General features: G+C 46.0%; 1 protein-coding gene across 1 annotated transcript in view; it reads left to right on the plus strand.

Annotated features, from left to right (window-relative positions):
• Positions 1–1,123: 1,123 nt before the first annotated feature.
• Positions 1,124–16,352, plus strand: part of TEX26 (testis expressed 26) — a 31,222-nt gene continuing 15,993 nt past the window's right edge. The window contains 3 exon segments of the mRNA XM_040448138.1: positions 1,124–1,242; positions 6,803–6,884; positions 11,602–11,767. Coding sequence (XP_040304072.1) covers positions 1,182–1,242; positions 6,803–6,884; positions 11,602–11,767 — 309 coding nt within the window. The 5' untranslated portion in view covers positions 1,124–1,181.

Here is a 16,352-nt window from a genome sequence, read left to right on the forward strand (position 1 = left end):
GTAAAATGCATTAGGAATGTAAAACGGATAGGAATCCTCTCCGAAAATTCTACTTGGGATCTTGATTTTTAAGCAATACCTCGCATATGCACTTGGGATGCTTCCTTTGATGCTTTTTCTGTGTCCTTTGATAATTTCCCTTTTTGTAGATATCACCACCAACAGAGGTCTGACTTTTGAATAACCCCTTTGCAGAGAAGGGATTGTTGTAGATTGCCTTCTAAATATGTTGCCAACAGTCTCCAATGTGCACTTCCTGTCTTTTCTTTGCAGCCAGGTGGCTAATAGCTGTGTCCTAGCCTGGAGGCATTCAGTTTTACTAAGCCCCTACTAGGTGTCAAACTACCAAGGTGGTTGCCAAGAATATGAGGATAAAAGCCCCTCCACATTCTGGGAAAACTTTGGGGTGAGAGACACAGTTTTGTTTTGTGGGGATAGAAGGACAATTAAATTGGCAATCACAAAGTGCAAAGGTTTGTGCCAGGAACCCCAGTGAGGAGAAAGGTGTCCGCTCACATCCTTCCCCACTCTTGTTTCCTACTTAATGCAAAGATCTATGACAATTTTGCGCACAGTCACTTAAGTTGAAAGTTATGCGTGGATGAAAATTTGCAGTTGGGGGCACCTGGATGGCTCAGTTGGTTGAGCATCAGACTTGGGCTCAGGTGTTGATCTCCCAGTTCATGGGTTCAAGCCCCGTGTGGGGCGGGCTCTGGGCTGACAGCTCAGAGCCTGGAGCCCGCTTCGGATTCTGTGTCTCCCTCTCTCTCGGCCCCTCCCCCGCTCATGTTCCGTCTCTGTCTCTCTCTCAAAAATACATAAATTAACAAAAAATTAAAAACTTGAAAAAAGAAAATTTGCAGTTGAAAATCTTCAGCTTACTCTTTTTGCTCCTCTCCCCAAATAAGACCATGCTCAGGAAAGCTCATTGCAAGAACTATACAAATACACAAAAGTAAGTAGCCACATTACTGGAAACACATCCCCTTGCTTTCCCCACCCGGTGCCCCAGCCCTCCTGGTGAAGAGCCCAGCCTCCCTCCAGCACCTGTCGGCCCCCAGCTGAGCTGCAGGAAGTGACCCATGTCTCCATGGCGACGCGTCACAATGCAGCCGCACTCCACCCACAGCACCCAGTGCAGCCGGAGCAGAGGGCATCGCGGTGGCCTCTTTCCAGCAAGAATGGCACCGCCTGGGCTGGAGGCTGCGTGCCCCTTGCAAGGAGGCCACAAGATTCAGCCAAGTAAGGGTGCCGACCCTGCCGGCAGGGGAGGGGGCGGGTGAGGCTTTTCCCTGGGAATGGGGTACACCGAGCAAAGGCTGCTTTGGTCTGCAGGGGTGTTTGCCCCCCTCTTACGGGTGGGACTCACTTCATGGAGAGTCTGGGAGTCAGAGAGAATGAGATGTTCATGATCTTGCCTTTTTACAGTCCTTGGTCCCGTTTCTGCCAAACCTCTCCCTAAACCTCTCAGGTGCTTTCAAACACCCACCCAAAGTGCCTAGGAGGGGACAGCAAAAAGAACTTAATAGTGCCTTTCCAGGATCCCAAAGTCAAAGACAAAGAAGGAACGGAGGTCGGACGCTCTGAAGACAGCAGACCCAGCAGAGACCTGCCCCCCCCCCCCCCGCAGGATCTGGGGAAGTGCACAGAATGCGGGGAGGTGCCCGAAGGCAGGGAAAGGACCCCGCAAGTAGATGTGCAGAGGCACCTTACCCCTGCGTGGTCGTAGCCAGGCTGGCACCTAGGCGTTTAGCTGCCACTTCTCCGCGACCTTTGCTGATTTTTCTTTCAAAGCGATTCCGCATGAACCCGGGTATAGCTTTTTTTTTTAATTTTTTTTTTCAACGTTTATTTATTTTTGGGACAGAGAGAGACAGAGCATGAACGGGGGAGGGGGGGCAGAGAGAGAGGGAGACACAGAATCGGAAACAGGCTCCAGGCTCCGAGCCATCAGCCCAGAGCCTGACGCGGGGCTCGAACTCACAGACCGCGAGATCGCGACCTGGCTGAAGTCGGACGCTTAACCGACTGCGCCACCCAGGCGCCCCACCCGGGTAGAGCTTTTAATGCTAATTGTGCGTGCAAATGCAGCAGGTTTACAAAGTCCGCCTCTGTGTCAGTGGAGGGAGAGTGATTCCCAGGTACTCAGCCGCATCCTGGCCTTTTTCATGGCAATAATAACCCACCGCAGCCGCCTCGCTGGGTAATTGTGGTTCCACAGTGGCTACAGAGCAGTGGGAACTGTTCAATGGCGCATTCCCTGGAATCGTAGACCCACCAGAATGAATGAAATGCGTATTTTCATTCCATTCCATTCATCCCTTTGTAAATTAAGGACAGAAAATGAAAATACTTAACCTGTAAAAAACATACTGAGAACATTCTGTTTCTATATGATGACAAGGCAAAAAAAAAAAAAAAAAAAAAAAAAAGAGAGAGAGAGACAGGAACCGCATTCCTTTTGAATCTCTCTTTCTAGTCACTCCTCTTGGTTTCTTTCGCTGTCTCCCCTCCCCCTTCCAGTCTGGGGAATGTGGGAATCCTCCAAGATTCTCTCCTCCTTGGTTCACATCCTCTGTCGAGGCCGTGTCCTGCCAAGGGCTTCAAGTCTACAGAAATGCCCCACCGGCTTTCTAATCTTACCTCTCACTCCAGTGTTCCCCCTAATTTTCAAACCAAAGTACGCAACTGTCTACCGGATAGTTCATTTGGGTGTCACAGAAGGGCCTTGATCTAACACGTAGAAAATTACACTCCTTGTCCACTCGACTTTGCAGGCTCAGTTAGGAGGGTGCCAGCTGCCCACGGTACATGGGAGGGCGGCTTGGCTGACATCTCAGTTTGATCACCGGGGCTCATTGATTCTGCCCCCCAAGTTCCCCTTCCGGTGGGTGAGTTTCATTCTTCACGCCCAGTCTTGGGGCTCTAACAAGCACTCTGTGCCATTCGATCTTCCACTGCTAAAAGTGTCACGCTCCAAAAGGTGGGGGACTGATGTGTCACACTGCCTGGCTTTGGTCCAAAAATAAGATGAGAGGTTGACAATGACTGCCACGGACTACTTGCTGTTGAACTATTACTCTATGTGGGCTTGTAAGTGCTGCATCACTTTGAGGGACTGCCATAAATAAACAGGAACTGGTGGCTTGAAACCAAGGAGATTTATTCTGGAGGCCCGAAGCCCCAAATCAAGGGCTGTGCTGCGCCGGTAGCTCTGGGGCAGAAGCCTTCCTTGCTTCTTGTGTTTTCTGGGAGCTGTTGGCATTGTCGACTCGTGGCCTCATCACCGCGGCGTGTGCCTCCGCGGTCACATCCCCGCCTCTTCCGGGTCGAGTCTCCCTCTGCCTCCCATAAGGATGCTGAAATTGCACTTGGGGCCCACTGATAATCCAGCACGATCTCCTCATCCCAAGATCCTTAACTGCACCTGCAAAGGCCCTTTGCCCTTATGTGGTACCACTCGCGGGTTCTGGGGGTTAGGACGTGGATCTATCTTTTGGGTCTCTGTTCAGCCTACGTTAAATGCTTGAATTTACCCTCCCCTTTAATCCTCCCGACAACTAGGAAAACGTTGAATCACCAGGTACTGTTCATACTTGCCCACCCAGCAGGCTATGGTAAGGATGAAACAAGATTCCACCCGTGGAAACACTTTGTAAAACGTAATAGAATACGCACATGTTCGTTACTGTTTTATACTGTTTTCAAAACCTCCTAATGCATTTTCGTAATTGTGAATACCTCCAGGGGTGGTGAGTTCAAGGGGGCAGCAAGGCAAACAAGGCCTCGCTGGCCTGGCGTTGACCATTTCTTCCCCTGCTTCACTCACATCGGGCCACTTCAGACTTTTCATACCTCGCGCTGCTTTCTCTGAAGAATGCTTCCCTCCGCGTCCTCCTGTAATCGCGGTCAAACCCCTGCTTTAAGTCCCGGCTCAGATGCCACCTGTTCTATGAAGTCGCTCCCGGATCTACCCTCGATGCCCCTTCTCTCATCCAACCAGAAAGAACTGCGCCTTCCTGGGGGCTCCCACGGCACACAGCACAGCACCCCACTTAAAGTGCTCGTTGGCTCTTTTCTCTTTCCTCTCCTCACCTGTGAGCTCCCCAAGGCCAGGACAGGGTCTCTATGGCCTCGGGCCTGTGGTCTCTATGGTCCATGGGAGGGGCTCAAGCCTTGCCTGTAGGATGAACAGAAAATGAGAGAGGTAGAAAGAGGAAGACAGAATCATGGGACGGGTGGACACAGAGTTAGAGGGAAAGACACTGGGATACGTAGCAAGAATAAGCATAAAAGAAAGCAGTGGCACATGGCTTGCAAAGACGTTTTTAGAACATTCGGATTATAGATTTTTTAAGTTACTGCTGCTGTTAACGAAGAGGGTTAATTCTAATAGCATTTTATTTCCAGGAGCTTTGTCAATGGAAATAAAAAGCGTAGACGCAGACCTGACCTAGAGACTTTTAGTAAGAAAAACCGTTAGACAAAAAGAATTGAAGAAAGATGTCCTGGGAATTGAGTGCACATCTCGCCACGTTGGTCATCCAGGCGGATTAGCATTCGGGAGTGGGGGGTCCGCTCGGTCTCTGGTCCTAGGGGCAGCCAGGCATGGCCTCTCCTGCACCGATGCCTTCCAGAATAAGATCTTGGCGACAGAAGGCGGCCAGCACCCAGCCTGTCCTCAGAAGGAGGAAAGGCCGAAGCCAGCGGCAGCCAGAGGTGTTCCTGGCCTGCCTGTGTGATCAGTTGGGAGATGTTACCCCGGCGCTGTGTTGCCAGGGTGTTTGAGGTATATTTGGGCTTAACAGGAAATTGGTCTGGCCTGGGTCAGTGTTGTTTGCTTTAGGAAAAAGAGGGGGAAATGGTGCGTGGGCTCTGTGCAGAGAGGATCCTTCCTGAGCCCTGCAAGCGTCACACTCCGAGGTTCAAATCAGGTTCCATGGAGGTTTCTTTTAAGAGCCGCACTGCCTCCCAATTTCTTCCCACTTACTTGTCCATACTTGGAACTCCCTGAACAAAGAACATTTAATGCCGCAGTTGGAACAAAATGCTTCGAAGCATGAAGTGACTCCCACTAACGAGCCGGTGTCAGAGCATGACGTCATTTCTCGGAGGCGCGTGGGCTCGGGGCGCGCACACCCGCAGCGTGTGTGTAAGCGGAGGCACAGAGCGTAGCCTGCGGGGCTCGGGCTTTTGTGAGATCCGGGGGAGCGGGCGGAGGGGAGTCTCAACCCGTGGGAGGGCAGTGGGGAAACAGTCACGGAGGAGCGGGTCCAGCTGCCTGGCTCCCCCAAAGGGCCTGTTAAATGAGAAACAAGACCTGCCTGGGAGATGGGAGAGGAAACAGAAGTATAGAGGCAGCACGAATGAAATGTTCCGTCAGGGCCCTACAGGCCAGGCGGTGCATATAGATTGTAAAGCTATTTGGAAACTGCAGACGTATTTGAGAAAAGCATAGCGATTGTATTCGGGATACAGGAGTGGGAAGATACACAGGCAGTTAGGTGGCTACAGGGTTCCTGCCATGAGGCCCTAGACCCCGGACAGCAGGTTATTCAAATAGTAAAGTGGACCCTTTGGACCCAGGTTCTAGTGAGATGTAACCAGGTTAATTGCCTAGATAGGAAGAATGAGAAAATGTCGGAGTTAAATTTAAAATCTGTATTCCCAAGAAAGGTCGTGGTGCTTTGTGGACAGCGGGAGGCTGGGGCAGTCAAAGCCTGTTGTTGCTAGCAGGTGCCTGATGGTTAATTCTCTATCCTCAGTCGTCTGGACCCAGCCGACGGCAGTTGCCATAGGCGGTCCCTCCCCCACCGCCTCGTGGAAAGCCCTCCTTCCTGTGGCCCCTAATGTCCTCTGCCCTCACTGACTGCTTTTGTCAGTCTTCCCCAACCTCTTGACATTGGCGTGCCCCAGGCTTTATTTAGCCTTTGGGATGGTCTCCTCCAGCTATGCTCCCTCTCTTGTTGAATGTACCTGCTTATGCAGATTGAAATATCACGCATGCTGCAGAATCCTGCACAATCGCGGCAGAGAACGCATCAGAGCTGCCCCAGATGACACTGTTCAGTGACAGAAGAAAAGGACACTTTGTGTATTATGAGCCCAGTTTGGTAAAACAAGATGGTGGAAACTAAAACCCAATATGTCAACGTCCTTATATATGCATATATAAATCTCTGTATCATTGTATCAGCAGACGTAAAAGCGTGGAAAGAAACCAGCACAATTGTTAACATGGTCTGGGAGGAGGGCTGAGGAGGAGGAGGGAGCACGGGGAAGGCGCCCAGAATAAAACCGGAGGTGAGCCCCTTTGTGCAAAATCATTTCATGTGCATATAGGTTTATCTAATAGGGTTCATGAGAAGTTGGTCACTAAAGTCACAGTGGGCATCTTAAGGGGATAGAACTTCAATCGAACTTTCTGTTTTATATTTTTACACATTGCTTAAATTCTTTTTTTTTTTTCAACGTTTATTTATTTTTGAGACAGAGAGAGACAGAGCATGAACAGGGGAGGGGCAGAGAGAGAGGGAGACACAGAATCCGAAACAGGCTGCAGGCTCTGAGCGGTCAGCACAGAGCCCGACGCGGGGCTCGAACTCACGGGCGTGAGATCATGACCTGAGCCGAAGTCGGATGCTTAACCGACTGAGCCACCCAGGCGCCCCTATTCCTTTAGACTTTAAATTTCTATCCCCGATTTTTTTCTCCTGCAAAATTATTTTAATTATGAAGACGACACATGATGGAAGTATTCAGGTTTGCCACATTTCAAACCGTTTTGTCATCCTTTTGCCAGGCGAGGCCACCTGGGATTCCTACGCGACCACAATGAGGACTGCATTCACGCCCAAGACGGGAGCGGTGCCTGCTTTAGTTCGGTAGATCCCGATTTGTGTCAGGTTGATGGACTCACCTTCGTCTGTTCGCCTGTGTTCTATTATTCGGAGTCCCAAAGCAACAGAAAGCAGTCATCAGAGAAGGTTTAGAAAGGTGCATTCAGGTAGAACCTGTTGCGTGCACAGTGCTCCTCCAAGCACCAGACAGGCTTTCCCCCTTTCGGACCGTATCCAGACCTCCTACAGGAAAACTAAGGAAAGAAACACATGGATCCTTCATAAAGTCACTGCGGGTCAGGGCAATAGAGCCAGTGTGTAGGTTAACAGAATCGTGCTACTCAAAAACATGGAGCAGGCATTGCATTTCATTACCTGCTATGTACTAGGCAATGACGATTCAGTAACTGGATGAATGAAGAATTGTTAGCACTTGATCATCCATTGGAAGCTGGAAGGCCATGACCCACTCACCCTTCCCTTCACTCCTCCACTCACTGCTTCCTAAGTGGCCTTTCAGCGTCTCCCATTTCCACCTGAATTGTGCGGGGTGGGAATTTCTGTCCGTCGGCTGCCTCTTTAAACTCATTGGTGGGTGAGTGAGAGCGGGATCGGGAAAGCCTCGTTACCGTTCATTGCATCCCGGGTGGGTGGGAAACCAGCATGGAGACGCTTCACCGGCCTGTGTTTACTCTGTGAATTGTTTCCAATAAAGAGGATCCTGGCACCTTACAAGTTCAAGTTGCTGAGAAGTCACATGGATCGTGGGCAAGACCACGGCTGAGGAGTCAGGCAGAAATGGGCTCTGACCTCCGCTCTTTGCTCTACCCCTTCTTATCTCTGCTACCTTCGGCAGGTGACAAGCTGTGGCTCAGCTTTATGGTTGGCAAAGTAGGAATAATGATTCCTGCCTCAGGTGGTGGTTCTGATGACAGAAGAAAACACTAGTATGGTGACCAGCATGGAGAAGTAACTCAAAATTTTTCATTCATTCCCTCCCCCCCGGGGTAATCTCTGATAGACTTGCACAAACTACAGGGCTGTAAGACTCCTCAGTGGCTATCCCACTGAGTTACATTATGTCCCCTAACTGGGAGATTTATCATCTGACGGTAATGATCATGCCAGCTTCCCAGACAGTAACAGTTGTCTGAGGAAGAAACATTTGGGATAAGAGCCAAAAAACAAATGGGTACTAATGGAGTCTAGGTCAGTGGTCTTCAAATTCGCATATTTTTAAAGTTCACAGGAAAGTTTTCATCATAAATTAAAATAATTGCAGAAGATAAAATGTATAGCCCATCCTAGACATTGACATTTTAAGATAAAACTATTAAGTCATTAAAAAATATAGCCAATGAGTAATCTAAACACCTTAGCAAATTGATACTTTCTATGATCTTTTTAAAAAATACACCAGACAGTAGACAATTTATTTCATTCCTTTTGCTTCTTGAACTTTTATTCCTCTCCACTTCCTCCGTAGAATTTTACCCTGCTATCATATATTTTGTGTTTGAAAGCAATTTATTGATCGCCCCATTATACTTCTTTGAAACTATTTTAGTGTATTAATTGAAATTAATTTTTAAACATATTATGTGACCCTAAGTACTGAGTTATAACAATTATTTTTAGTACACGATGGCTCAAAGCAATAAATACTTTACCGATGTTAATAGTCACTAAACACAAGAAGGAAATTTTTTGGAATTGTATCTTAACGAGATAAACGTGACTGTTCTGTTTGCAATTAGTTTATGTATCCTGTTTGAAGTGTTACTATTTTGGGAGTGAGACTGCATTCAGCGTCCATTTTTTTCTGCTTCTGCTGTTTATTTTTCAACTTATAGATGCTAATGTTAACCAGTCTTGTTCACGTGAATAAGTAGCCGTGAATGAAAGGAGTTGGGTGTGGCACTGCCATTCAAGACTTTGAACTCTCTCTGAGTTAAGTGCCAGAAATGACAAGGTGATTTTTGTTAACGATTGAGCAGCTGACAACCTGGCTGGGAACTCCTTGGAGTTTATTGAAAGCAAATGATTAGATGATATGTCTTCCAGTTACTGAGTTTTTCCCCATCTCATTTTCTAAGTATCCTGAAAGTCTATGTCTTAACAAATGGCTATTAAATCACATCAGTTACTCTTTCACATGGAAGGAACTTGTTTAATATTTTTTCCAGTTCTATTGAGGAATAATTAAGACACATCACTGTATGAATTGAACCCGTGCGGCACACCACGGGTGATGGCTTGGCTTCCATACATTGTGAAATGATCGCCACAATAGATTCAGCTAACATCCATCTTCTCCTATAGATACAAATCAAGCATCCACTATGCATTTAATGAAGGAGAAAGTTCTATATGCTGAAAATTAATTGGTCTGGCCAGCCAGCCTATATTTCCGTGTATCGTTAAATATTTTACAATGTAGAATGAGATGAGGACTGGCTGGACTGGATTAAATATTTCATCGTATGTTTGGCTTAAAAAAAAAACACAAGACTTGAGTACCTTATTGAATGATGGAAACCTGAAGGAAAACGTGACAACATTTTTACGTGCCAGCGTTACCCAGCGCATCCTTAAAAATTTGGTAGTCTCAGAAAAGATTCCAGTTGTGTTTAAAAGAATCAGCATCACCACCCTGTCCTGCTTCCCCTGCTCAGAGATGCTTTTCATTCTAGCTAATGACATGTCTTCGGGATTTTTTTTTTTAAAAACCTGAAAAAAAAATGTTTAAATAGGTGGGGAGAAGAACCATTCAAAGCATTCTATATTCTCTGCTCTCTCCTCAGAGGCTTCTCCCCAAAGAGGGACGGACGTTTTGTAATTATTAGGAAATGAGAAGCTAGACACTGCTCTTAGCCAAAGCAGGGCACAATGTACCTAAAACCAGAACACCCCCCCCCACACACACACAGAGCATTTGCCCTGGTTAGAGCACCCCCAACCTCCACCCCTTCAGAAATCCTCGTGAGCCCAAGGTAAGGGCATGGAACTTGGATTACAAGGTGGCTTCCTTGGAACCACACCCCTCTCGCTGTTGGAGGCTTAGACCCAGAGGCGTACCGAACCTTCCTAAGACCCTGCCATGACCTAGGGGAGAGAGAAAGGTGTGGGACAGAAGCACTTGGGTAGCGACGCGGGTTTGCTTTCAGGCAGAGACACGTTAAGGAAGATTACACTGGGAGATGGAGATCTGAAAATCAATTCCTTTCAAGCCGATTGTGCTGTGTTGCCTTTGGAAAATCGTCATGTGCCTTTGATTACTTTATTAGGACCACAGTCCTACCTGAGCCCACACATCTGAATAACTAGTAAACTGGCTCATCATCCAGATGTATCCCACTTCCCAGACGTTTGGTTTCTTATAGATAGTACCTAAATCTACCCCAGTCTTCTTTTTTTAAAAAGCCAATATGAGACATTTTAGACGTACACAAAAGAACATACAACGAATCCCCAGCCAGTATCCAGCTACAATAATCAATACCCCGACAATACCTTCCACCCAGCCTTCCCACTGGATAATGTTGAAGCAAATTCCAGGCATTCTATCATTTTAATTCTAAGTATTATTCTTATGTATCTCCAAAAGATAAGGACTCTTTAAAAGTATGCTACGATATAGGGGCGCCGGGGTGGGTCAGTCGGTTAACTATCTGACTTCGGCTCAGGTCATGATCTCATGGTCCGTGAGTTCGAGCCCCGCGTTGGGCTCTGTGCTGACAGCTCGGAGCCTGGAATCTGCTTCAGATTCTGTGTCTCCCTCTCTCTCTGCCCCTCCCCCGCTTTCTCTCTCTCTCTCTCTCTCTCTCTTTCTCTCAAAAATAAAATAAAACATTAAAAAAAATAATAAAATCATATGCTACAATACCATTGTGTCGGCTAAAAAATAATTCCTTAATATCAAATGGCCAATCAGCAATCAAATTTCCCCCTGATGTCTCACAATTAAAAAAAAATAACAAGTTGGTTAGAAATTAAATTCAAATAAGTTCTACACATTGCACTTGGTTATTATGTTTTTTGCCTCGTTTGATCTATAGGTTCCTTTCTTTTTTTTTTTTTCTGAGAATTTCATTTTTTTTTTTTCCTGAGAATTCTGGATTTTTCTGATTTCATCTCCACTGTGTTATTTAAAATATTCCTCTTTTTATGCATTTCCTATAATCTAATATACCAAAGACTTCATCTAATTCAAGCTGGGTATTTCGGCAAAAATATTTAATGGGTGTTGTGTATGTCCATCTAGGGAACATGATAGCTGGTGGACCCTCTTCTTGAACTGTGAGTACAAATGCTGATCGTTGCCTGGATGCTTGGTTTCATGACAGCCTTGCAGACCAGTGATGTCCCGTTCTTACCTACCTTCCTTTTATTAACCAGAAGGAATACATGCATAGAGAGAAACATTTCTTCAACAAGTATTTGATTACATTGAAGTACTCTTTATACAGGAGAGGACCTACCTCTTTAAGAAATATTTTTAATTAAAAATAATCAATGAATTTCAGATTATTGTTCTTTTAAATTCCATTTTAGGCCTCTAGTACTTTTGTGAAGAGCCGTCCTAAGATATGGGATTGTTTCCTTTCAAGGGAATCTGGAAATTAAATTCTTTCTGGCATCAAGTCTTCCTTGAGCCAATTAAAAAAAAAAAAATGTAATAAGGAAAATTATTTGACCTGTGCGTTGCTGTGTGATTTGGCATTTAATCCCTTATTCTGATTTTCGCTATCTTTTCTTGTAGTCGAAAGGGTATCAGAAGACTAGGATATACCTATTCTCTTAGTGACCCTATTCCCAATCAGACACAGTACAACGATGAGTATGTTTGGAAATAACGTTCTAAAGAAGACTGGATCAAAACCGGGACTTCAAGAGGAGTCAGGAGCCAAATACCTCGCCCCAGTCAAGTAAGATGATATCTACATATCTGTTGAATTTAATGCTGTATCAGTACTCCATAAGAATAAGAGTTTGAATATTTCCAAAGATCCTCATCTACAGTTATGGTCTTTCTTATACTATTGCCCCCCCCCCCCGGGGGGGGGGGGGAACTCGTTCTCCCTTATCTCTCCAAGTTTTCAAAACATTTTTTAAAATTTAGGGATGTCTGGGTGGCTTAGTTGGTTGAGCGTCTGACTTTAGCTCAGGTCATGATCTTACGGTTCATGAGTTCGAGCCCCGCGTCAGGCTCTGTGCTGACAGCTCAGAGCCTGGAGCCTGCTTCAGACCCTGTGTCTTCCTCCCTCTCTGCTTCTCTACTGCTTGCACTCTGTTTCTTTCTGTCTCTCAAAGATGAATAAACCTTGAAAAAAATTGTTTTAATTAAAAAAAATTTTTTTTTAAATTGAAACGAAATTCACAGGGCATAACATTAACTTTTTAAAAATGAACAATTCATTGACAATTAATACATTCATAATGTCCTGCAACTACCACCTTTATCTTATTCCAAAACATTTTCATCATCTCAAAAGGAAACCCCCTACCCTTTAAGAAATTAATTCCTGGGGCGCCTGGGTGGCTAGGTCGGTTAAGCGTCTGGTTCTTGATTTTGGGTCAGGTCATGATCTTACAGGTCGTGAGATCAAGCCCTGTTATCAGACTCTGCGCTGGCAGTCTGGAGCCTGCTTGGGATTCTCTCTGCCCCCCGTCTCTCTCTCTCTCTCTCTCTCTCTCTCTCTCTGCCCCTCTCCGGCTTGTGCTCTTTCTCTCTCTTAAAATACATAAACATTAAAAACAAATAAAATTACTTCCTGTTTCCCTCTTCCCTAGCCTCTGGTAAGTAACAATCTACTTTCTATCTCTGTGGATGACGTATTCTGGATACTTTTTATTGGGAATCAGAGAACATGTGACCTTTCACATCTGGCTTCTTCATTTCGTGTAATGCTTTCAAGGTTCATCCGCATTGTAGCATCAGTCGGTACTTCATTCCTTTTTGTGGTTCCCTTTTATGGTTGAATAGTATTCTATTGTATGTGTATACCACAGTTTCTTCATTCATTTAGCCATTGCTGGACATTGGGCTGTTTCCACCTTTTGCCTATTGTCAATAATGCTATCAACTGGCACTCGCAAACATTTGTGTTTCGCATTATGCGTCCTCAAACTGCCAGATCTTTTGTCATTTTGTTTACTCTACCTAGAATCCCTTCTCCTGTCCACCAAGGACATTCATACGTTCACCAAGGCTCAGCTTAAAGAGAGCTATCTCTAATTCCCTTCTCCTATAGGTGGAAGTAACTGACCCTCCCTCTGTCTTCTGGGCACTGGGTACCCTTTTCCCACCGTAAAAGGCAATGCTCAGTTGTAGCAAAGAGTTTCATTTATTTGGATGCCCCCCCCGAATGGTACTCACCGGGATGTATTCATTAGGTAAGAAGGTGGTGGAAAGGGTAGGATTTGATGACTGAAAGAATATAAATGGCAAGGAGGGGAGAGAACAAAGGATGATGTTTCTGGTTTTGAGTTGCATGGCTGAGTGGACACTCCTGCTGTTTACTGAGCAGGCATGGGTGAGGACCAGGATGGGTGGGAAAGGGCATAGGGGAAATGTGAACTCAGTTGAAGACACGTTGGTTGAAAATATGTCCAACAGGCAGTTGAATATCTCGGTCTGGAGTTTGTGTGGAAGAGGTGAGCTATAGATGTAGACTTGGGAGTCATCAGGACATACACGCATATCCCATTTAACACCCCATTTCCTCCTGGAACCCATTCATTATAATGAATTTACCTCTTAAATATTTGCCTTAAGATTTTAAAATTAATGTAAAGCAGTCAGTTACAATATTATACTGTGTATGTATACATATATACACACACAAAGCATTTGTTTTCTTCAGGTGTTATTGAAGGCTCCCAGCCAATGAGAGCTAGAGCGGTAGGTGGTCCTGGGCACTCGGAGCCAATGAGCAGTAGTGGGGGCCACTGCCCTGTACGCTTTCAACCAATGAGGTTTCACACCGGGCGTAGCCCCTCCAGCCATCAAGGCTCTTCCAATCGACCTGAATGAGGGTGTGCTGCATTATTTACTCTGCCGAGGCCTCTCTATCTGCCATTTATTTGTTTCTGTTGAACAGTTGCGACTGTGGCTCAGGACCTGAACTAGGATGAGACTGGCAAGGTGCTCCCTCTCTGCCAACAGAGAGGATCTGCCGCAAAAGCAATTACCCTGGGAGTTAAAATACAGACTGGTGGGTTGGAGCTCCTTCAAGGAAACCGTGGTGGGAAACAGGGGCCTGATGATATATTGGCAGCAATTGTGATGCATCCGGGTGTGGGCAGTCAGGCAGAACACGGGCTGGAGGTGGGTCAGGGCTTGACTAGTGATCACAGGACCCTGCAGCCGTTTCTGTCGCTGGCCCCTTTTGCGGGCAAGGCTTGCATGTGTATAGTGATGCCTCAGAGTGACTAGTATTACGAGGATGAACGTGTGGAGCATAAAGATACGTCCGGCTGATGAAGCCCTGGGCGATCCCCAGGTTTGAGGTGCAGGTCAAAGAAAGAAGCCATAAATGGAGACCAAGGAGCAGCCCCAGAGGAAAGCCTGAAGGAGGTGGTATCATAAATGCCTGGGAAAGAGATACAAGAGAGATCCATCACCGTGTAAATTATCTCTGCTATCTATGGAGTGTCCCACCGGAGGTCAAGGGTGACTGCAGTTCCCATTCAGGATATTGGAAAAAACCAGTTTACCTGGGTTTAGCAATGACTGGCAGGGCAAAGACCTCAGGCAGTGGATGGTTATATGTGCCACCTTTTATTCATTCATTTAAGCAACGAATATTTCTGGAGTGCCTCATATGTCAGGCACTCTTCCAGATCTGGGATGTAGCAGTGAAGAAAATGAGAAAAAAACCCTGTCTTCATGGAGCTTACACTTTAGTAAGGGGAGACGGACAGCTGATGATAAATATAACACTCAGGCAAACTGTAATGCACCATAAAAGTTTAGAAAGTGATAATTCTATGGGGAAAAAAAATTGATCAGGGTAAGGCAGATCCACCACTGGAGTGGTGGGGGAAGGGTTTGCAATTTTACGTGGGGGTAATTTAGGGAGGTGTCATTTAGATGGTGACATGAAAATTGAGATTTGAGGGAGGTGAGAGAAAAAGTCATGCTGGAATCTCGGGTGAGAACCTCTCATGCTTTCAAAGGCAAAGCCTTGAGGCAGGAGCGTGGCTGATGTTTCAGGAATTGCAAGGCAATCCAGGCAGCTGGAGAGAAGAAGGAAGTGAGGACAGAAAACAAAGGGGAGGTGCGTTGGAAGGGGGTGAGGGGTAGATGTGTGTGTGTGGGGGGGGTTGTAAATTGTGTAGAGTCCTATAGGCCATTGCAGAGTATAACTATTACTGTGAAATAAGGAGGAGCCACTGCTGAGTTTTGAGAAGAGGGGGTCACATGATTATGCTTTAACGGGTCGCCCTGGCCAAGAGTAGACTATAAGAGAGTAAAGGTGGAAGCCGAGATACTGGCTAAGAGGCTACTGCAATAATCCAGGAGATAAACGATGATGGCTCAGACTAGGGTGTTATGTGTGATTGGAAGAACTGGTCTGCTTCTAAATATATTTCATAGGTAAATAAGGTTTCCTGATGCAAAGAATGTGGGGTGTGAAGCAAAGAGATGCGCCAAGAATGACTCCAGGGATTTAGATTGAAACAGTGGCAAGGACAGTGTGGCCATTAACTGAAAGGTGGAATATTCAAGACTCAGGGGGACGCTCAGGGGTTCGGTTGTGGGAATGTGAAATTAGAAGTGTCCTAGCAAGCTTCCAACTGGAGATCGACAGAAGAAGGACGTTGGACCGTAGGGATCTGTGTTGAGGGAGAGGGTCTAAGCCAAAGATAAATGGGAGTCATCCTATGTATTTGAAACAAATGAGACTGGATGAGATGATCAAGCTAGAAAAGAGAAGAGGTTCAAGGACTGAGTCTTGGGGCATTTCACTAACAAGCGGTCAGTGGAAGAAGCAGCCAAACGGACTGAGAAGGGGCAGTCAGTTGTGAAGGAGAAAGCCCAACAGAGCGTGTTGTGCTGAAAACCAAGTGAAGCGAATGAAGGAAAAAGGACTGATCACTGTCAAGGTCAAGGAAGTCGAGGATAGACTTGGCCGTTGGCATGCATGGAATGGAGTTCATGGGTTGCCTTGACAGGAGTAGTTGTGGTTAGAAGAATGCTTGATCAGTGTGAGACAGAGGGCTTCTGGGAGAACTGGCCGAGTCCAGATCTGGGGTGGGAAATGTGCAAGATGAGTCTGGAACTACATAGAAAGAAAAAAAAAAAAAAAGACTAGAGCTATATCAAAATTAAAGAGGTGCCCACAGGCTCAAAGGTAATTTGAGCTTCAATAAGGATAACATATGCAATAGATTGAGACACATCAAATATGCTTAAATCTGTGAGTTCTGTTAAAAAAAAAATGGGGCCACTTTCAGAGGACGATAAGAAACCAATTCATTATCTTAGAAACTGATGGAAAACGATCA

This window comes from Herpailurus yagouaroundi, unplaced genomic scaffold, assembly GCF_014898765.1.
Source record: "Herpailurus yagouaroundi ecotype Mexico unplaced genomic scaffold, PumYag 197, whole genome shotgun sequence".
NCBI lineage: Eukaryota > Metazoa > Chordata > Mammalia > Carnivora > Felidae > Herpailurus > Herpailurus yagouaroundi.